This window comes from Artemia franciscana, chromosome 1, assembly GCF_032884065.1.
Source record: "Artemia franciscana chromosome 1, ASM3288406v1, whole genome shotgun sequence".
NCBI classification, from domain to species: Eukaryota; Metazoa; Arthropoda; class Branchiopoda; order Anostraca; family Artemiidae; genus Artemia; species Artemia franciscana.
In genome coordinates, this window is record NC_088863.1 from 53,937,694 (window position 1) to 53,955,445 (window position 17,752).

Consider the following 17,752-nt stretch of genomic DNA (forward strand, 5'->3'; position numbering starts at 1 on the left):
TTTTTAGAGTTTCGGTTACTATTTAGCCAGGTCGCTCCTTACTACAGTTCGTTACTACGAAATGTTTGAAAAAAACTTAGCAACCAACCTACTGCGTTCAAATTTTGAAATCCTAGGGCGTTATTTAAGCATTACTATGAGTACAGTCTAAAATATAGGGTGTCTAAAAAAATTTCCCCGACAATAAAATGTATTGAAATATGATTTAGGTAGTATCACTAATGAGCATAGTGGGTACGAACAAAGTTTGTTTTAAAGCTACTTCTGCAGCTGTATAGCAGAGGCGATGTCAAACTAAAAAATTGGAAACGTTCGAAAATCAAGAAGAATCTGCGTTAGGGGCATTTTCTTCTTTCACAAGACCCGGTCACACATAAAAGAGCAGAAGAATTTTACAAGTAAATGCGCCATACCACGATTTGTTGCAGGCCAAGAGGTGTATTTAGATAGATTGTCTCAACTTTGCAAGATGTTGTTATCCCGTGATTATAGGTGATCTGAGCATTTTCTGATGATGAAAATTTCATCACCTTTTGTTACAATAGAGTTGACAATATCGTCTATGTATTTCTATGTGTTACAGAAATCTCTATGTGTTACAATAGAGAAAATGTATAAAAAATACAACATACGCACAACAGCAAAAATAAAAGCTAAGCTAGCACCCATTCATTGACTGCGAGAGCAAACGAGACGGATCTAGGCCTTCAAGAATCTTGCTGAGCAGCTTTCAGCTGCAGCTAGGGATCCAGCCTAGTGGCATCCCGCTCCCTGTTTTGGACCAAAGGGTATTTCCAAGAGAAAATTGGCAGTTCAAAGTACATAGACCAGATATTTTTAAGTTCAATTATGTAAGTTTGAGAAATTTTCCCAAAATTTTGGAATATTTTGGTAAGATTTGTGGGGTTACTTACAAGTCCACTTAATAATTCTCTTCGTGGGTGGTTCCCAAAATCACCACGATCTTTTTGCCCACGCTCACAATGCCCGCGCTCAGAATGCCCACGACTCAAAATACCCAAAATAAAAAATACCCACGATTAAAATGTCCACGGATTCAAGCTTTTAAAAAAAAGTTCCAAGGGGGTTCCGCATCCGTCAAAGACTTCCTCAAGAAAGCGCAGCGCTTTTGCGGCATCTAGCCGCGACGCAATAGGCCACACACGTTTCTCGTAAATCTTTAACCAGTGTTGTATTATAATTGATATTATAAATGTTCAGATCGATTATCGTCATTCTGGTACTCGTCTTCTACTTCTCCCGTCGCTCTCTCATCCCGAGGGGTTGTTCACTCTCCGGCCCCTGGTGTACACTCATTCCCAGCACCCTCCCGTTACCCACCCGGCACCTTCCACTTTAGTCAGTTTTTACCCTGTCTAGGATAAAATGGCACCCTCCCAGCGCCTCCCGGCACCGGCATCCGGTGTACACGTGTTTGGGGGGTGAGCAACCCCTCGTCTCATTCCCAATTAAGGACTGAAACCTAAAATTTATCAAATCGTGGGCATTTTGAGTCGTGGGCATTTTGAGCCGTGGGCATTTACAGTCGTGGGCATTTTGAGTTGTTGGCATTGTGATCGTGGGCATTTTGAGAGTTAGCCTTCTTCGTGGCTTTGCCAAAAAACCTGTCTTTTTTTAGTGAACATGTTTTAGAACTTAAAACCAAGAAAACCAAAAGTCGGCTTATGCAGTGTACGCAGCTTAAACGCTGCGTCTATCTAGCCCAGAAGAGCTTTAAAATATATAATTTTTTTCTTATAGCCTGCGAAGTTATTCCAAGTAAAGAGTACCCACAAGCGTCAAAAGGTTTACATGAGACTATGCTTATACCCTGCTGCCTCCAGGCAACCCATGTGCGACATTATCTTTAGGCATATACAGTAGTGTCCAGTGATTCACCTTTTGAGCAATCCATATCATAGTGAAAAAAAAAGCCAAGTTTTAATTACACTTCATTATAAATTTAACAAGGCGGCTGATGCTTTGGTACAAACGCTGAAACTAAAAAAAAAAATTCGCTTGCTAATTTACAATGCTATGTTAGTACATACAACGAGGCAGCATCATATGATGGAAGCAAAATAAACAAAAGGTGACCCAAAACACTAATTAAGCCTTCTATACATGGCTAGTCATGTGTAGGAGGAAGCTCAAACAGAAAAAAAAAACGTCGTTTAATGAGTAAAAGCATACACAAATAGGTCACATAATGAAGTGCCTTTTCATGGCAGTTTTATTGATCTGTCTGCAAGGAAACCAGTCGTTTTTTGTTTATTTTCGGGGTCTTCTTTCTTTTCATTTTTTGTTCTAATGTCTGCCTCTAACTAATTGGATGAGTCAGTCATTTTTTTTTCATTTTTTTTTTAAATTCCAAAACAAGTATAGATTACGAATGCTCATTTTTGTGTTATGCAAAATGAAATTATTGCAGTGTATAACCCATCTTCAGTTTTCTCCTATCTCTTATACCATGATTAAGAATTAGGAATAGCGACGCACAGAAGGTGGGATTTTGGGGTTCGCCCTACCTTCTCTCTAGATTTTAAATTTGTCCGAGCCTGAATCTTGAAATTTACGGGTTTTATGTTTATTTTTATATATTCTGAACAGGTATTAGTAGTGTAGCCAGCGGTGACCGTTCATGACCGAGTTCTTTTTCGCTTTCCATAGGGGGATGGAATTCTGGTACTTGCGTATTATGCGCCACTCACTCAAGTTTACGCTGTGTAGCACTCGAGAACAAACCACTTTCTTTGTTAGTTTCTTTCAGCTTAGCATGATGAAAAATAAAGACAAGTGACAAAATAGATGGTAAATATATAATTTGGACTACAGCAGAAATAACCTCAAATAATCTTCAAAGTAAAAACTATGGAGTCTAATAAAAATCTGAAACAAAAATATATAAAATATTTTTTTCTATGAAAAAGATTATGCCAATAAAAAATCAATAGAAATTCATTTAGGGGTCAGGTCTCCCGGCAATATTTGACAAACCATTAGAAATCAAAGAAGAGAATTAATTTTTTTCAGCTCTAAAAAGGAGCAACTATAAAACATAGAGCGAACAGAAATCATTCAATACATGTGGGGGGATGGACACCTCTTCAGTACCTTGCCCATTACTTTAAAGATTGACTTGTTGTTCCAAATCCTTATGGAACATTTAAAATGTATTTTATCTTGAGTAAAGTACAAATTATGTTCTCGTCTTGAGGAGGTGTGGGGTACTGTTTAAAAATGTATTTTAAAATACATTTAAAATGTATTTTATCTTCAGTAAAGTACAAATTATGTTCTTGTCTTGAGGAGGTGTGGGGGTTGAAATCTACTTATTTCAGCCCTACTCATGTTAATTGTTGCTTGTTTTGAGTTTGAATCGGTTATTTATTGTAATTTCTCTTCGTTTTCGGTCTAATTACTTTATTTATGGTAATTTGTGGCAGTTTTACGCTTGGAAAATTATTTGAATTTATTTCTACTTAATTTTGGCTTAACGTGACTCTTTACTATTCTTTGACAAACTTATTTTGCAGAATTGTTTTTTAAATTAATTTCTGTTCATTTTTTATTGACATAGTCTTTTTCGCAGAAAAAAAATATTTTTATATCTCTTTGTTTTTGTTTTCTATTAGACTCCTTAGTTTTTACTTTGAAGATTATTTGACTTTATTTCTGATCATATTTCGTTTAATGAGGCTCTTTACTTTTCTTTAAAAAACATGTTTCGTATATTTCCCATTAACAAATAATCTCTATAAGTAATCAAATAAAAAAAAAACATCGAGTTTTTCAACTGAAATTAAGGAGCAGCCTCAAAAATTAAAACGAACAGGATTTATTACGTAAGTGAAAGGGGTTGCCTCCTCCTCAAGGCATAGCTCTTTGCGCCAGTCCATGGAGTCCAGTCCATGGAGAAATTTTGTGTGGTGGAAGTAAACTTTCCATGGAGGGGGATCTGGATTTCCCGACATTGCTTAAAAACCAATCAGAAACCTAAGAAAACAAGTTTTTCAATTGAAAGTAAGGAGCAACATTAAAACTTAAAACGAAAAGATTATTATGCATTTGAGCGGTGTTGCCTCTTCCTCAATACCTCGCTCTTTAAGCTGAAGCTTTTTAGAGCTTTTAAGAAACCTCATTATTCTAATTAAACGACCCTTGGGGTTTTAGGTGTAATTCTTAAATAATTCGAACCAAAGGTCAAAAAATATATTATTCTACTTTTTTTTTAAGATTCTTTAAGTTTAGGATTACTCATCAAAAGATACGAGCCTGTGAAATTTGCCTGATTTTCAAAAAAGGAGGAAACACCCGCTAAAAGTCAAGGGATCTTAATGAAAATCAAAACATCAGATTCAGTGAATCAGAAAACGCTAATGTAGAAGTTTGAAGCACCTATATACAAAAATGAGGAATATTGCTCTTTTTTTGTCAAAAGAATGATCTTGGATGCCGTTTTCAATTATGTTTTTCTTTCTCAGGGGGTTGAACGTATCGAAATAATAGTCCTAGACACACCATAGTCCACAGGGAACCCTCACATAGAACGTGACACCCCACAGTCCGTAGGGAGAGTCCTGTGACTTATGAAATTTGCCCGTTGTATATGTATAGTGTTTGTTATTGGGAAGTAAAGAGACAGATTTAGGGGAGGGGAGGGGGAGGGGAATTTAGTGCTTGGGTTGGGCTTTTACAGGGAGAATTTTCAATGGGAGTGAAATTTTCTGGGGTGTACTTTCAAGGGAAAATTCTACATGGGGGATATTTGTTTATTTGTTTTTATGGCACTTGGCATTAACCAAGTGACATATAGCAATCGCAAATTCTGTCGGTCTGTCGGTCCCGGTTTTGCTACTTTAGGCACTTCAAGGTAAGCTAAGACGATGAAATTTGGCAGGTATATCAGAGACCGGTCCAGATTAAAATACAAATAGTCATATTCCCGACTTGGCCATCTGGGGGGGGGGGAGTGGGGGCCCGTTAATTCGGAAAAATAGAAAAAATTAAGTATTTTTAACTTACGAACTGTTGATCAGATCTAAGTGAAATTTGATGTTTGAAAAGATATCGTGCCTCAGAGCTGTTATTTTAAATCCCGACCGGATCTGGTGACATTGGGGGGGGGGCTGGGAGGGGGAAACATAAAATCTTGGAAAACACTTAGAGTGGAGGGATCGGGATGAAACTTGGTGGGAAAAATAAGCACAAGTCCTAGATACATGATTGACATAACCGGAACATATTCGCTCTCTTTGGAGTAGTTGGGGGGGGGTTAATTCTGAAAAAATTGAAAAAATTAGGTATTTTTAACTTACGAACGGGTGATTGGATCTCAATGAAATTTGATATTTAGAAGGATATCGTGTCTCAAAGCTCTTATTTTAAATCCTGACCGGATCTGGTGACATTGGGGGGAGTTTGGGGGACCTAAAATCATGGAAAACGCTTAGATTTGAGTGATCGGGATGATACTTGGTGGGAAAAATAAGCAAAAGTCTTAGATACGTGATTGACATAATTAGAACGGATCCGCTCTTTTGGGGGGGGGGATTTTTAATTTTGAAAAATTAGAAAAAATTACATATTTTTAACTTACGAAGGAATCATCGGATCTTCATGAAACTTCATATTTAGAAGGACCTCGTAACTCAGATCTCTTACTTTAAATCCCAACCGGATCCAGCGTCATTGGAGGGGGGCAGTTGGGGGGACCAGAAATCTTACAAAATACTTAAAGCGGAGAGACCAGGATGAAACTGGATGGGAAGAATAAAAACCTGTCTAAGATACGTGACTGACTTAACCGGACTGGATCTGCCCTCTTTGGTAGAGTCGGGGGGGGGGGGGGGGGCGGGGGAGGGTAATTCAGAAAAATGAGGCATTTGTAACTTACGAACGGGAGACAAGATCTTAATGAAATTTGATATTTAGAAGAATCTTGTGCGTTAAAGCTCAAATTTTAGATTCCAATCTGATCCAGTGACATTGGGGGGAGTTGGAGGGGGGAACTGCAATTCTTGGAAAACGTGAAAATTGGGGTATTTTTATCTTACGAATAGGTGATCGGATCTTAATGAAACTTGATATATATATATATATATATATATATATATATATATATATATATATATATATATATATATATATATATATATATATATATATATATATATATATATATAAAAGGATCTTATGTCTCAGATGCTCCATTTTTGCCTCGAATTGGATCAAGGGACATAGGGGGTTAGAGGAGGGAAACAGAAATCTTGGAAAACGCTGAGAGTGAAGAGATCGGGATGAAACTTGATGGGAAGAATAAGCACAAGTTCTAGATACGTGATTGACATAATTGGAACGGATCCGTTCTCTTTGGAGGAGCGGGGGGGTGTTAATTTGGAAGAATTAGAAAAATTGAGGTATTTTTAACTTAAGAAAGGGTGACCGGATCTTAATGAAATTTTTTATTTAGAAGGAATCCATGTCTCAGAGCTCTTATTTCAAATCCTGACCAGATCTGTTGACATTGGAGGAGTTGGAGGGGGAAATCTTGGAAAACGCTTGGAGTGGAGGAATCGGGATGAAGCTTGGTGGATAGAATAAGGAAACGTCCTTGATACGTGATTGACGTAACCGTACTGGATTCGCTCTCTTTGTGGGAGTTGGGAGGAGGGGTTCAGTGATTTGGCGAGTTTGGTGCTTCTGGACGTGCTAGGACGATGAAAATTTGTAGGCGTGTCAGGGAGCTGCACAAATTGACTTGATAAGGTCGTTTTCCCAGACTCGACCATCTGGGGTCTAAAGGGAGAGGAAAATTTAGAAAAAAAGGTATTTATAACTTACGAGTGGGTGATCGGATCTTAATGAATTTTGATATTTAGAAGGACATCGTGACTCAGAGCTCTTATTTTAAATCCTGACGGTATTAAGCCTCTGATTTTCCTTTTAAATCAATCTATCGATTCTTAGAATTTTGTTAGAGCTCATACAATATGAGCTCTTACCTCTTAGCTTTTCTTGCCTCGTCACAAGTGCCATATTAGCTCTTAGCTCTTGTTTTTTATTTTTACTACTTTCTCTTTGCCAAAGTGAGCCATTTTCTACGGAGGAGTTTCTCTTGAGCGGAGGGAGGATTATTCATGGAGGGTGAGTCAGATTTAACGGCTTTATTTGAAAAACGATCAGAAACTAAACACAAAAAGTTTTTTTAAACTGGAAGTAAGGAGCAACATTAAAATTCAAAACGAACAGAAATTATTACGTATATGAAGGACTTGCCTCCCTCCTCAATACCTTACTCTATACGCAAAAGTTTGTCCCAATTTATTAAAACGACTCCTGAAATACAAGGGCCGTTTAATTAGAATTAGAAGCTTATTCAAAAGTGCTAAAAGCTTTAGCGTAAAGAGCAAGCTATTGAAGAATTAAGCAGCCCTTTCATATATGAAATAATTTCTGTTTGTTTTGAGTTTTAAAGTTAATCCTTACTTTCAATTAAAACGAGCTTGTTTTTTTTTTACTTAATAAGTGTAAAAACCAAAACTAATACTGCATTACGAGTTTGGACCTCTAAGAACAAAGCGAATCACTAATATGATGTTCATACCGAATGTAATAACTATGTTAGTCCGTACAGTAATAAAAACCTGCTAAACTGGATCATAGATAGTTAACTATAATTAGACCCCCTCCTTTCCCAACAAATCAAAGTTTCATAACTAGTCGATAGAATTTACGTATTTATTTTATATGTCCAATCTATCGCTTACTATTGCTGATGTCCTACAAACACTAAAAAAGATGTATCCATAAATTTTCGAAACACAAACTTACCTTGTAAGTAAAAGGGCTGTATCAAAGTGTTGAGGAGCTGAAGGATCAGGGGGGTTTTCATGTCTTTGCCAATAGCAGAAGTCCCTTAGCATCTCTGAGGCACTCTTTCCTCGTCCATCACCCATGTCTTTACCAAATTTTTGATCTTTCACTACTTTTATGCCTGTGACAGCAATTGTTATTGGATATCCTATGCTTGGATCTTTGTATATCATTTGAACCTGGAATTTATCAATAAAACACCTGAGTAAATTTGGCAACTGAAAAGCTGATAACTGACGAGGGATGACATTTCAATGGCAAAGTACTGACTTCTATCCAGTCACGTATGCAGTGAAGAGAAGAGGAGTGGCTTTGCACCAATAGTTTCCACAGTCAAAATCATAAGCTTTTCCAAATTTTCTATTTATTTTGCCTATTTTTACAGACTTTTTTAACATGAAACTCCTCCTTAAAACAAAATCAAACGTACCTAAATGCTCATATGATTTAAAGTATTCAGTCAAATTATCTCGTAACAAGCCAAATAGTTAATTGGTTTTTCAGCTAAATTTGCTGGTATCACCAGTGAAAGAGTCCGCGTTGCTCGTACTGTCAGTCCTCAACTTAGTCTGTCCATTTACAGTTGGTCAACAAAAAGCTTTAAAGGACACTCGAAAACGTAAATCTCATTTTGCAAATCTCAGCGTCGGCTGACTGTATCAAAGACAAAAGACTAATTAGTAATTTTTTCCAGCTCCAAAGGGAATTGATTCTGAATTAATTTTGGTAAAAAAATGATAGGAAATCTTAATTGTGTCAACAGTTCAAAAAGCCAAAGAGAGGCTAGTTTAAAACATAGCATCCTGTGTCCGCAAAGATTTCAATCAAGTAGTTAGCTCAATACAAAACTTCCAAAGCTGTCAAATTATTCAGTACTACTTCTTTGGAGCTGATTTTTTATATTCTGTCATTAAAAGCTTGTAATGGACGAGATAGGGTATCAGTTATCGAACAGCGTTCAGTCAAACTGGGCAGATTGCTGAAGATAGATTTGGGTAAAGTCAAATATCGATGACTTGCAGAGGTTTGTAGTATTCCTAAATCAAACTGGTGATTCCACAATCTAAATTATAAATTGCTCTTGACTAATGAACTTCGCCGTACATCCTCAATAGAACAATGCCAAATTCTAACTTCAAAGGCTATCAGCAGGGACAATTTCACTGGATTTACCTGATAAAGTTCCTATTAAAAACAGAAATGATACCCAGAAATTATAATCTAACTTATTAACATATTATTTTGAAATGGCATACAAGGTAAAAAATTAAAAGACAATATTTTTATGGTTTGTTCCCACTTCTAAAATTGGGTTTTAGGTTTGAACCAAAACAGTTGAACCCTAATTAACAGATTCTTGATGCTCAGAAACATTACCAATAAGCCACATGAACACAGTGCATTTGTGCCATCCCTTCTAAAATGTACAGATTATTTTGCTTTCTCCTACATTGTCAATATTATTCACCAGTTTTGGCGTTTCGAAATGTATATATTCCCCTCCCTCTACAAAAAATTTCATGTATGCACCGTAAGCAATCACCAAAACTTGCTTTGATAGGATTAATGAAGCAAAGTTTCGGCAGGATGGAGTCGAAAGATACCGTAAATAACAACAACATTACCTTCCTCTCTTGTGTACGTAGTCAACTCTTTTAACAAGTTAATGTCCCGATAATTATTTTGTAACTACACATTACTACTTTTTTATATATACACATTTTATTAAAGCTATAAATTATAGAATGGCTCGCCAAAGTGATATTTATCTGCTTATATTAAAAATCATGCTGGGAAATTAAACCAAATTGCAGTTGGTAACCTTCTCCTACAGAAGAAATTAACATAAAGTTATGCAAGGGCTACTATTTTTTGTGACACATAAACGTTTTTAAATTGCAAATTCGGGTATTTATATGCAAACTTATGATTGGTCCTAAATTATGTTATAGTAGAGCTTCCGCAACGTGAGGTATACACACTAGAAGTAGATAATTCAAGTGATTTGGGGCATTGGTAAGCCTGATAACTTGTAGTGAAAATAAATCAGAAGAAAATAGTGATATAATTTTGTGCTATTAAGCTTAACACTATAGTAGTAAAAAGTTTTCATCTGCACAAGGTCTTTAATTTCTGAAGATGATAATCTTTCCGTTTAGGCCAGTGGCATAATTAATCATGCCAAAATAATATAACCACGTACTGGGACGCATCCAGGATTTTTTTTGGGTGGAGGGGAAGGGTCTACTTAAACAACTTTAAAACACACCAAAATGTGTTTATATTCACTTTCTCTTACGTTTTTACGGGTCAGAAAATAACTTCAGGGGCGGGGTTAAACCTCGAACCTTCCTGGATATGGCCTCAACTACGTATGCCCTAAATTTGAAAGTCATAGCTGCTTTTGAGAAGCTACTACCACTCCTGTCTATTCAATGTTGCACTGTTGCTCCCTCTGTGAAACTACAATATCTTTTAAGTCGTTTCTTAGTCCATTTTGTCTCACTTCAGGTTGATCGCCAGGAAGCATTGGAAAAGGTAAGTACATATAATATAAATATTAAGTTTTCACAATCTTACATTTTCTTTACTCTTCAATACAAGCTTGTCGTAGGCTCCAATACTAGTATGAATCAAAAATACATTATTACCCAGCAGCTAAAACGAATAAATTCTGACGAGAGGACTGATTCGAAAACCTATCAAAAACAGGCGAATTATAGAAAAATCACATCGCCCTCGAGGTTCTGTGTAGAGAAATCGGTTTGAAGTTCCCTACTCTGGCTAAGAGCCTCACACCTGTATCTATAGTTTCGAACATTTACTCGTTATACTCGTGAGTATAATGCTAGCTCTAATTATGCCCAAAGAGCGTTGTTCTGCCTTTTGGAGGCACGGAAAGTTTTCTAAATCTGCGTTTTGGGACATCAGATTTTATCCAACCAATTTGGGGGGGGGGGGGGCAGGATGCAACTCTTGTTATAAGGACATTTACCAGGAATGGTTACGTCTTAATCGAGCTCGATAGAAAGTGGGTGTTAATTCTCTAATACTTTATTTTCAAGATCAGGAGAGAAGATGGCAAGAAAAGGGGGCTCATAATTCTTTTCAAAAGTATGAATTTCTAGACGGGAGTGTCAAAACCCAACTAGATAGTGCGGAACGAAGTGAAAAATTTACAAACGTGCCTCTAACTAGATGTGTATACCTACAAAATTGCAACAGTCTATTACCGTTGCTATTCTTTAAATAAATATAGGGAATAATTGTTCTTTCCCTTCACAAAATTTATCCTTCTAGGATACCATCAATTCCTATTTCTACTAATCTGGGCATTGAAAGCTCTTAATTCAGATACCATAATTATACATAAGATCATTTGTATTTGTTGCTGTAGCTGAAAGTTAAAATGACCTGAGTCACTACAATCTCTATCAGTCCGACTTACAGGAGCATATACTACTATAACTGGTAGGCCTAGACCTTTGCAGAGTGAAAGCCTCACTATCACTTTGGCCCCTTCTGAAACACTCTGCAACGCTAGTTGTTATTTATCGTTACAACGTTCCAAGTTACAATGCCTACATTATTCAAATCTTGTTAGGTTATTTTGGCATCAGAAAAAGTAATGGGGCTTTTCAAAGCAATGGTATCATTTGGCAATGGGGCATCAGAAAAAGCAGGAGCAGATACATCTCATCAGTTCTAAATAAAGTGGTTAAATCGGCAACAAGAAGTTTTTGGGACCTCCAGTTCAGTGTAGGCTTTGTGCAATCCTTGATCAGAACATGATTTCCCACACTTTGTGATGCTTTTCTATCAGTAAAAGTAGAAATCTCGAACAAGCAATTTCAAGCCTATTACCTCCAACTCCTTGTTTAAAAATATTATGCTACAATATGAAGATAGCCAATATCAGCCCAAAAAAACCACAAACACAAATAAATCGTTGAAGGACTACATATTAATCAGAATGCAGTGCAAAGGCTTTGTCGTCTACTAGACAAAAATTTCCTCGAGGGTTACTCCTTAAGGTGTCAAAAATACCGTTTGCAGTCACACTTCTGGTGAGGCAAACTTGTGAAAATAAAACTTGAAGCCGCACCTCTACCTGCAATCCCTAAGAGCTCATTGCTTTAAAGTTTACTTCCAGTCACAAGTCAAACAGTTCGTGGTAACGAACTAAGGAGCGACCCGGCTCAATAGTAACCAAAACTCTAAAAAATGGAATTTGATATCAATAGCTAAATCAAAAGAATCGCATTTTTATGCTGATTATAAATATATAAGTTTCATCAAGTTTAGTCATACCCATCAAAAGTTACGAGCCTGAGAAAATTTGCGTTATTTTAGAAAATAGGGGGAAACACCCCCTTACTTTTTAAAAAGGTAGAGTTGAGAGAAAGAGCCAAACTTTAGCGTAAAGAACGGGACGTTGATGAGGAAGCAGCACCTTTCATATACGAAGTAATTTCTGTTCGTTTTAAGTTTTAATGTCGCTCCTTACTTTCAGTTAAAAAAAAACTCGTTTTTTTTTGTTTAATATATGGAAGGAACACACCGTCCGGCCGTCATTTGCTACGAGAGACCAATAAGTGTTATGCAAGAGTAATATATAGTTTAACCTGATTGGCTTAGAATTTTCTTTGTTGAAAGAAAAAAACAAAATATATCGTTAACATTTTTGTCAATTATGTTAATAAATTCAAAATTGCTTAGACTATCAGGAATGCAAATCGTCACATACTCATGAGCCAATTTACTTTCATTGCGTAGTTTAAGTAAACCTGGTTATTACGTTTATTTAGTCTTTTTTGTGTGGATTTTCTTAGAATTAAATAAAAAACTAGTTTTTATAACTGAAAGTAAGGAGCGACATTAAAACTTAAAACGAACAGAAATTACTCCGTATATGAAATGGTTTATCCCCTCCGCAATCCCTCCCTCTTTACGCTAAAGCTTTTAATTGTTTTAAAAAGTAGAATTGTGGCAAAGAATTAAAATTTAGCGTAAAGAGCAAGGGATTGCGGAGGGGACAACCCATTTCATATACGGAGTAATTTCTGTTCGTTTTAAGTTTTAATGTCACTCCTTACTTCCAGTTATAAAGACTACTTTTTTTTATTTAATTTCTGAAAGTTTTTGAATTAATGTATGTTTGATTTTGGCTCTCCACACATAAATTATTAAAATGAAATTTGCATTTTAATTCTTTTTTCTGGCAAAATGGCTTTCTCTTAGTTTTGATCAGACAATTTTGAGAAATAAGGGGTGGGGAAGGAGCCCTAGTTGCCCTCCAATTTTTCGGTTACTTAAAAAGGCAACTAGAACTTTGAATTTTTAACGAAAGTTTTTATTAGTAAAAAATATACGTAATTAAAGAATTAACTTACATAACAAACTTTAATATTCTTATATTTTTGATTATATATATGAGGGGGTTTGTCCCCTCGTTATTACCTCGCTCTTCACACTAAATCTTAAGTTTTGTCCCAATTCTTTAAGAATGACCCCTGAATCAGAAAGGCCGTAGAATAAATAGTTGAAATTACTAAAAATAATTTAGCATAAAGAGCGAAGTATTTATCTCCTCCTAAATACCTCGCTCTTTGTGCTAAAGTATTTTTAGAACCCCTCATATGCGTAATAATCTCAGTTCGTTCTAAGTTTTAATGCTACTCCTTATTTTCAATTGAAAAAACTTTTTCATGTTTATATTTTCATTGTTTTTTTTTAAATAGTAATGCTAGAAAATCCTGCGCCCTTTTCATTGAATTTCTCCTCCCCCATGAAATATTCCTCCAAGGAAAGATCCTCCCACATAGCCCCCTCCCCTCAACCCCACACCCAAACCAAAAAAATCCCCCTGAAAAAGTCGGTACACTTCCCAATAACCATTACTCTATGTAAACATTGATCAAAGTTTGTAACTTGCAGCCCCTCCCCCAGGGACTCTGGGAGAGTAAGTCATCCCCAAAGACATAGTTATTACGGTTTTCGACTATGCGGAACAAAATGGCTATCTCAAAATTTTTATCCGTTGACTTGGGGAAAAAATGAGCGTGGGAGGGGGCCTAGGTGCCCTCCAATTTTTTGGTCACTTAAAAAGGGCACTAGAACTTTCCATTTCCACTAGAATGAGCCCTCTTGCAACACTCTAGGACCACTTGGTCGATACGATGACCCCTGGGAAAAAAAACAACAACAAATAAACACGCACCCGTGATCTGTCTTCTGGCAAAAAATACGAAATTCCACATTTTTGTAGATTGGACTTGAAATTATTTCTATAGGGTTCTCTGATACGCTGAATGCGATGGTGTGATTTTCGTTATGATCCTATGGATTTTAGGGGGTGTTTCCCCCTATTTTCCAAAATAAGGCAAATTTTCTCGGGCTCGTAACTTTTGATGACAAAGACTAAATTTGATAAGACTTATATATTTAAAATCAGCATAAAAATCCGATTCTTTTGATATATATTTTAGCATCGAAGCTCCGTTTTTTAGAGTTTTGTTTACTTTTGAGCCGGTCGCTCCTTACTACAGTTCGTTATTTTAGAAACGAAACTACTGCTTAAAATTAACTTGTTTTCGGTAAGGCGCAAATGACGCAATGGCCTTATAAGGCTTAAGGTCTACTACAATGTTTGTTCTACTTCTGTTTGTCGTAATATCTATTTGTTTTAGGTTTGAATTGACTATTTATTATAGTTTATGTTTGTTCTGGGTCTCATTTATTCATTGCTGTTTTATTTTAAGTTAGAATTATATTTGCTCTATTTCTGTTCGTGTTTGTTTAATTTAGCTCTTTATTTTTCTTTGAAAAAACTTTTATTGAATTTTTTAATTAATTATAATAAAAATCCAATTTTATATGGCTTCAATTGCTATTGACAAGGGTCACTAGTTGCTAGAAAACATACTGATTAAATAATTGATCACAAAATAATAATGTCACAACAATAATGTCTAATAATTAAACTTACAATGGACATCAATGTTAGAATATAATCCGAAAGGTCAAGACCATGATACGAGTCCATCTTATGATCGGCAACAACTAGCAGCTCAACATATCGATTTGTAAGAACCGAGCCACTAATTACCGTCGGATCATCAATTGAACGACGCTGTCGGTTGATTTTCATCGTCTGATCTATAGATAAAGTTATTTTTTAGCCCTGTTAGTGAACAACACCTCTGTCAACAGTTATCAAAATCTTTCGCCTTTCTGCCACCCTCTCTCTCTCTCCCCCTCTCTCTCTCTCTTTCTCTCTCTCTCTTTCTCTCTCTCTGTCTCTCTCCTTTACCAGTCGATCAGCATGTTGGACAACACAGTGGTGCTAATTGACTAAGGAGTAAAATTGACAATTGACTAAAATATAGGGAGAGCGGGAGGGGGAAGGGATCTTTATTTTAGCGGGGAAAAATAACGCAACGATTTTGAGCAAATATACCCAAAGCAATGGGAAGCAGCAACTTCACTGTTTTGAGAAATTATTGACCAATCATTGATCAACCATTGACCAATTCGAATCCTAGAAACAAAAAAAGGGATATAAATGTATAATTGTGCCTTAAGAAAAATTAAAAAAATGGTGGCAAAATTGCCCCCCCCCCCCTCCCCGAGTAGCAGTACTGGAGCAGCATGAATCTCTCCCCCAAAATTCTATGTCTCTTCATCTACCCCAACCTCCAAAAGAAAACAATATTTTTCCTGAAAGTTCCAACCCGGCCATAAAACAAATAATTTATATTTGCCCGAAACCGTCCCGAAATTTTTATCTGACTTGTACAAAAGCAAAAAAATACATATTAATAAATTTTTACAAAAAGAAACCTTGGTATTCACTAATTTTTTCGGACGATTTGTCCAAAAGTTGTCGTCACCCGATTCATCGTCGAAACTTCGTTTGCTAAAGACTCCTTGGACTCCAGATATTGCATTCACTTTTCAAATATCTAGGAAAAGAAAGCTGGAGTTTCAGTTGGGCTGTTTGATTTGTTTTCGCTGTTTGTCCTATTTGTCATTTGAGGATGAGGCTTTTTGTCCATTCTGTCTTTTTTTTCGTCCGAAACAGCTGTCAAAGGCAGACACCAACACTTGGGTAGCCTTGTCAGTAAGCCCATTAGGAACTGGAAGAATGCAGCTGAACGATGAACAAGTCAACAATAAATAGAGTTTCGCCAAAAATTTACTTAACCACAAACAACTCAATTTTTGCTGCAGAGAAAAGGCAGGGCAACATCATAAGCCAGATAGAGACAGCAAGGGCAGTGCAGGTTCAGGAAAATCTCCAGAAACTGAGACCGATTGTAGAAACAGTAATATTTTGTGGAAGGCAACAGCTTGCCCTTCCAGTTATGAACAACTCCGATCCCATTTCAGTCACGGATCCAAAGCCATCTCAAAATGATGGCAATTTCCAAGCTCTTTCACGACTACGGGCAAGGTATGGGGACAAAAGTCTGGTGAAATATCTTCTTTCTGCACCAATAAATGCCACATATGTTTCAAAAGTGGTTCAGAAAGGACTGATTGCACTTTTTGAGAAATTCTTCGACACTCCATCGTTGAAAAAGTAAACTTAAGTCCTTGCTTTTTGGTGTTTGCTGAAAAAACGACGGGCGTTTCCAATATGAAGCAGTTATGTGCTTGTGTCTGCTACACCTCTGATGGAAATATTTATGAAAATTTTATTGGTTTTGCCCCAGCTACGGATCTATTTAGACAAGGTCTCACTTAGGTAATTCTGTATTTTTGGAAAGCCTTGGGCTTAACCTAAACAAAATAGTTCCCCAGGGGTATGATAGCACGGCAGCGATGAGCAGCCACCTAAGAGTATTCAGGTTGTTTGTGCGCAAACAGCATTCAAAGGCACTTTACGTCCATTGTAGCACAGACAGTCTCGACCTTCTTATTTTGTCTGTCTGCTCTATTCCAGCTTTTAAGCATTTCTTCCAAACCCTATCGCAATTTTGCAGTCTCTACGGTGTTTCGCCACTCAGAATCCCAAACCTGAAAGAAAAAAAAACGAACTTTTGCCAGATTCACGAGAACAGAACCTGACCGAACTGTGCAAAAAAAGATGGGTTGAGTGTAATGATTCACTTAAGCGTTTTCTCGAGTTCTACCAGCCAATTCTGGGTTCCCTCGAAGTCTTGATGAGAATAGCAACGTAGAAACGTCTGCAAAAGCGTCCGACATACTGAACGTCATGAACCAGTCACAGTTTGTTATATGGCTTCATGTCGTAAAAGAACTTTTCTGCCTGCCACTGCCTTTGTGCAAGACTTTTTAGTCGGTTTAATGCGACATGGCTGTCCCTTGTAGACAGGTAAACACTATTCTTTCTTAAACAATGACAATGCGACAAGATTTTGCCGCTAATTTCGTTCCTTTTTTAGACAAATCTCAACCTTTTGCAACTAGTTCAGGGCTTGAAATGAATCACCCAAGAACGTCAAGTGGAAGGAAACCTCATCTGGAAAATCCTGATCTTCTCACTGAGTATAGACTCTTCTGTTTATTCATTTTCTAGACTAATTCATATAAGTGCTGACACAACGCTTTGAACTCAACCAAAGTATGTTGTCCACATCCTTTTCCCTTCGAATATTGTATATGTTTATCCCAAAACCTTGAAGTTGGAGTCTTGGCTCGAATCATATGGCGGTATTCTTCCCGAGCCAGTGTGTTTGAACCAAGAGGTTGAACAGCAAATGGTGCAGCAAACGGAACAACTTCTTATCACAGAAAGGCCTTTTTGTGCTGTAACTTCTCTTCACGAATGCGATTCCACCTTTTTTCCAAATATTTCTCTTTTTTTGGCTCTCCTTGCAACGTTGCCTGTCAGTACTGCTACTTCGTGAAG

General features: G+C 36.8%; 1 protein-coding gene across 7 annotated transcripts in view; it reads right to left on the bottom strand.

Moving 5' to 3' along the window:
• Positions 1-17,752, bottom strand: part of LOC136031369 (A disintegrin and metalloproteinase with thrombospondin motifs 9-like) — a 466,037-nt gene that overhangs the window by 324,360 nt on the left and 123,925 nt on the right. For all 7 annotated transcript variants that reach the window (XM_065710922.1, XM_065710894.1, XM_065710885.1 and 4 more), the window contains 2 exons: positions 14,864-15,033; positions 7,834-8,054 (listed from right to left, as the gene is read on the bottom strand). In XM_065710922.1, coding sequence (XP_065566994.1) covers positions 7,834-8,054; positions 14,864-15,033 — 391 coding nt within the window. The remainder of the gene's footprint in view (positions 1-7,833; positions 8,055-14,863; positions 15,034-17,752) is intronic.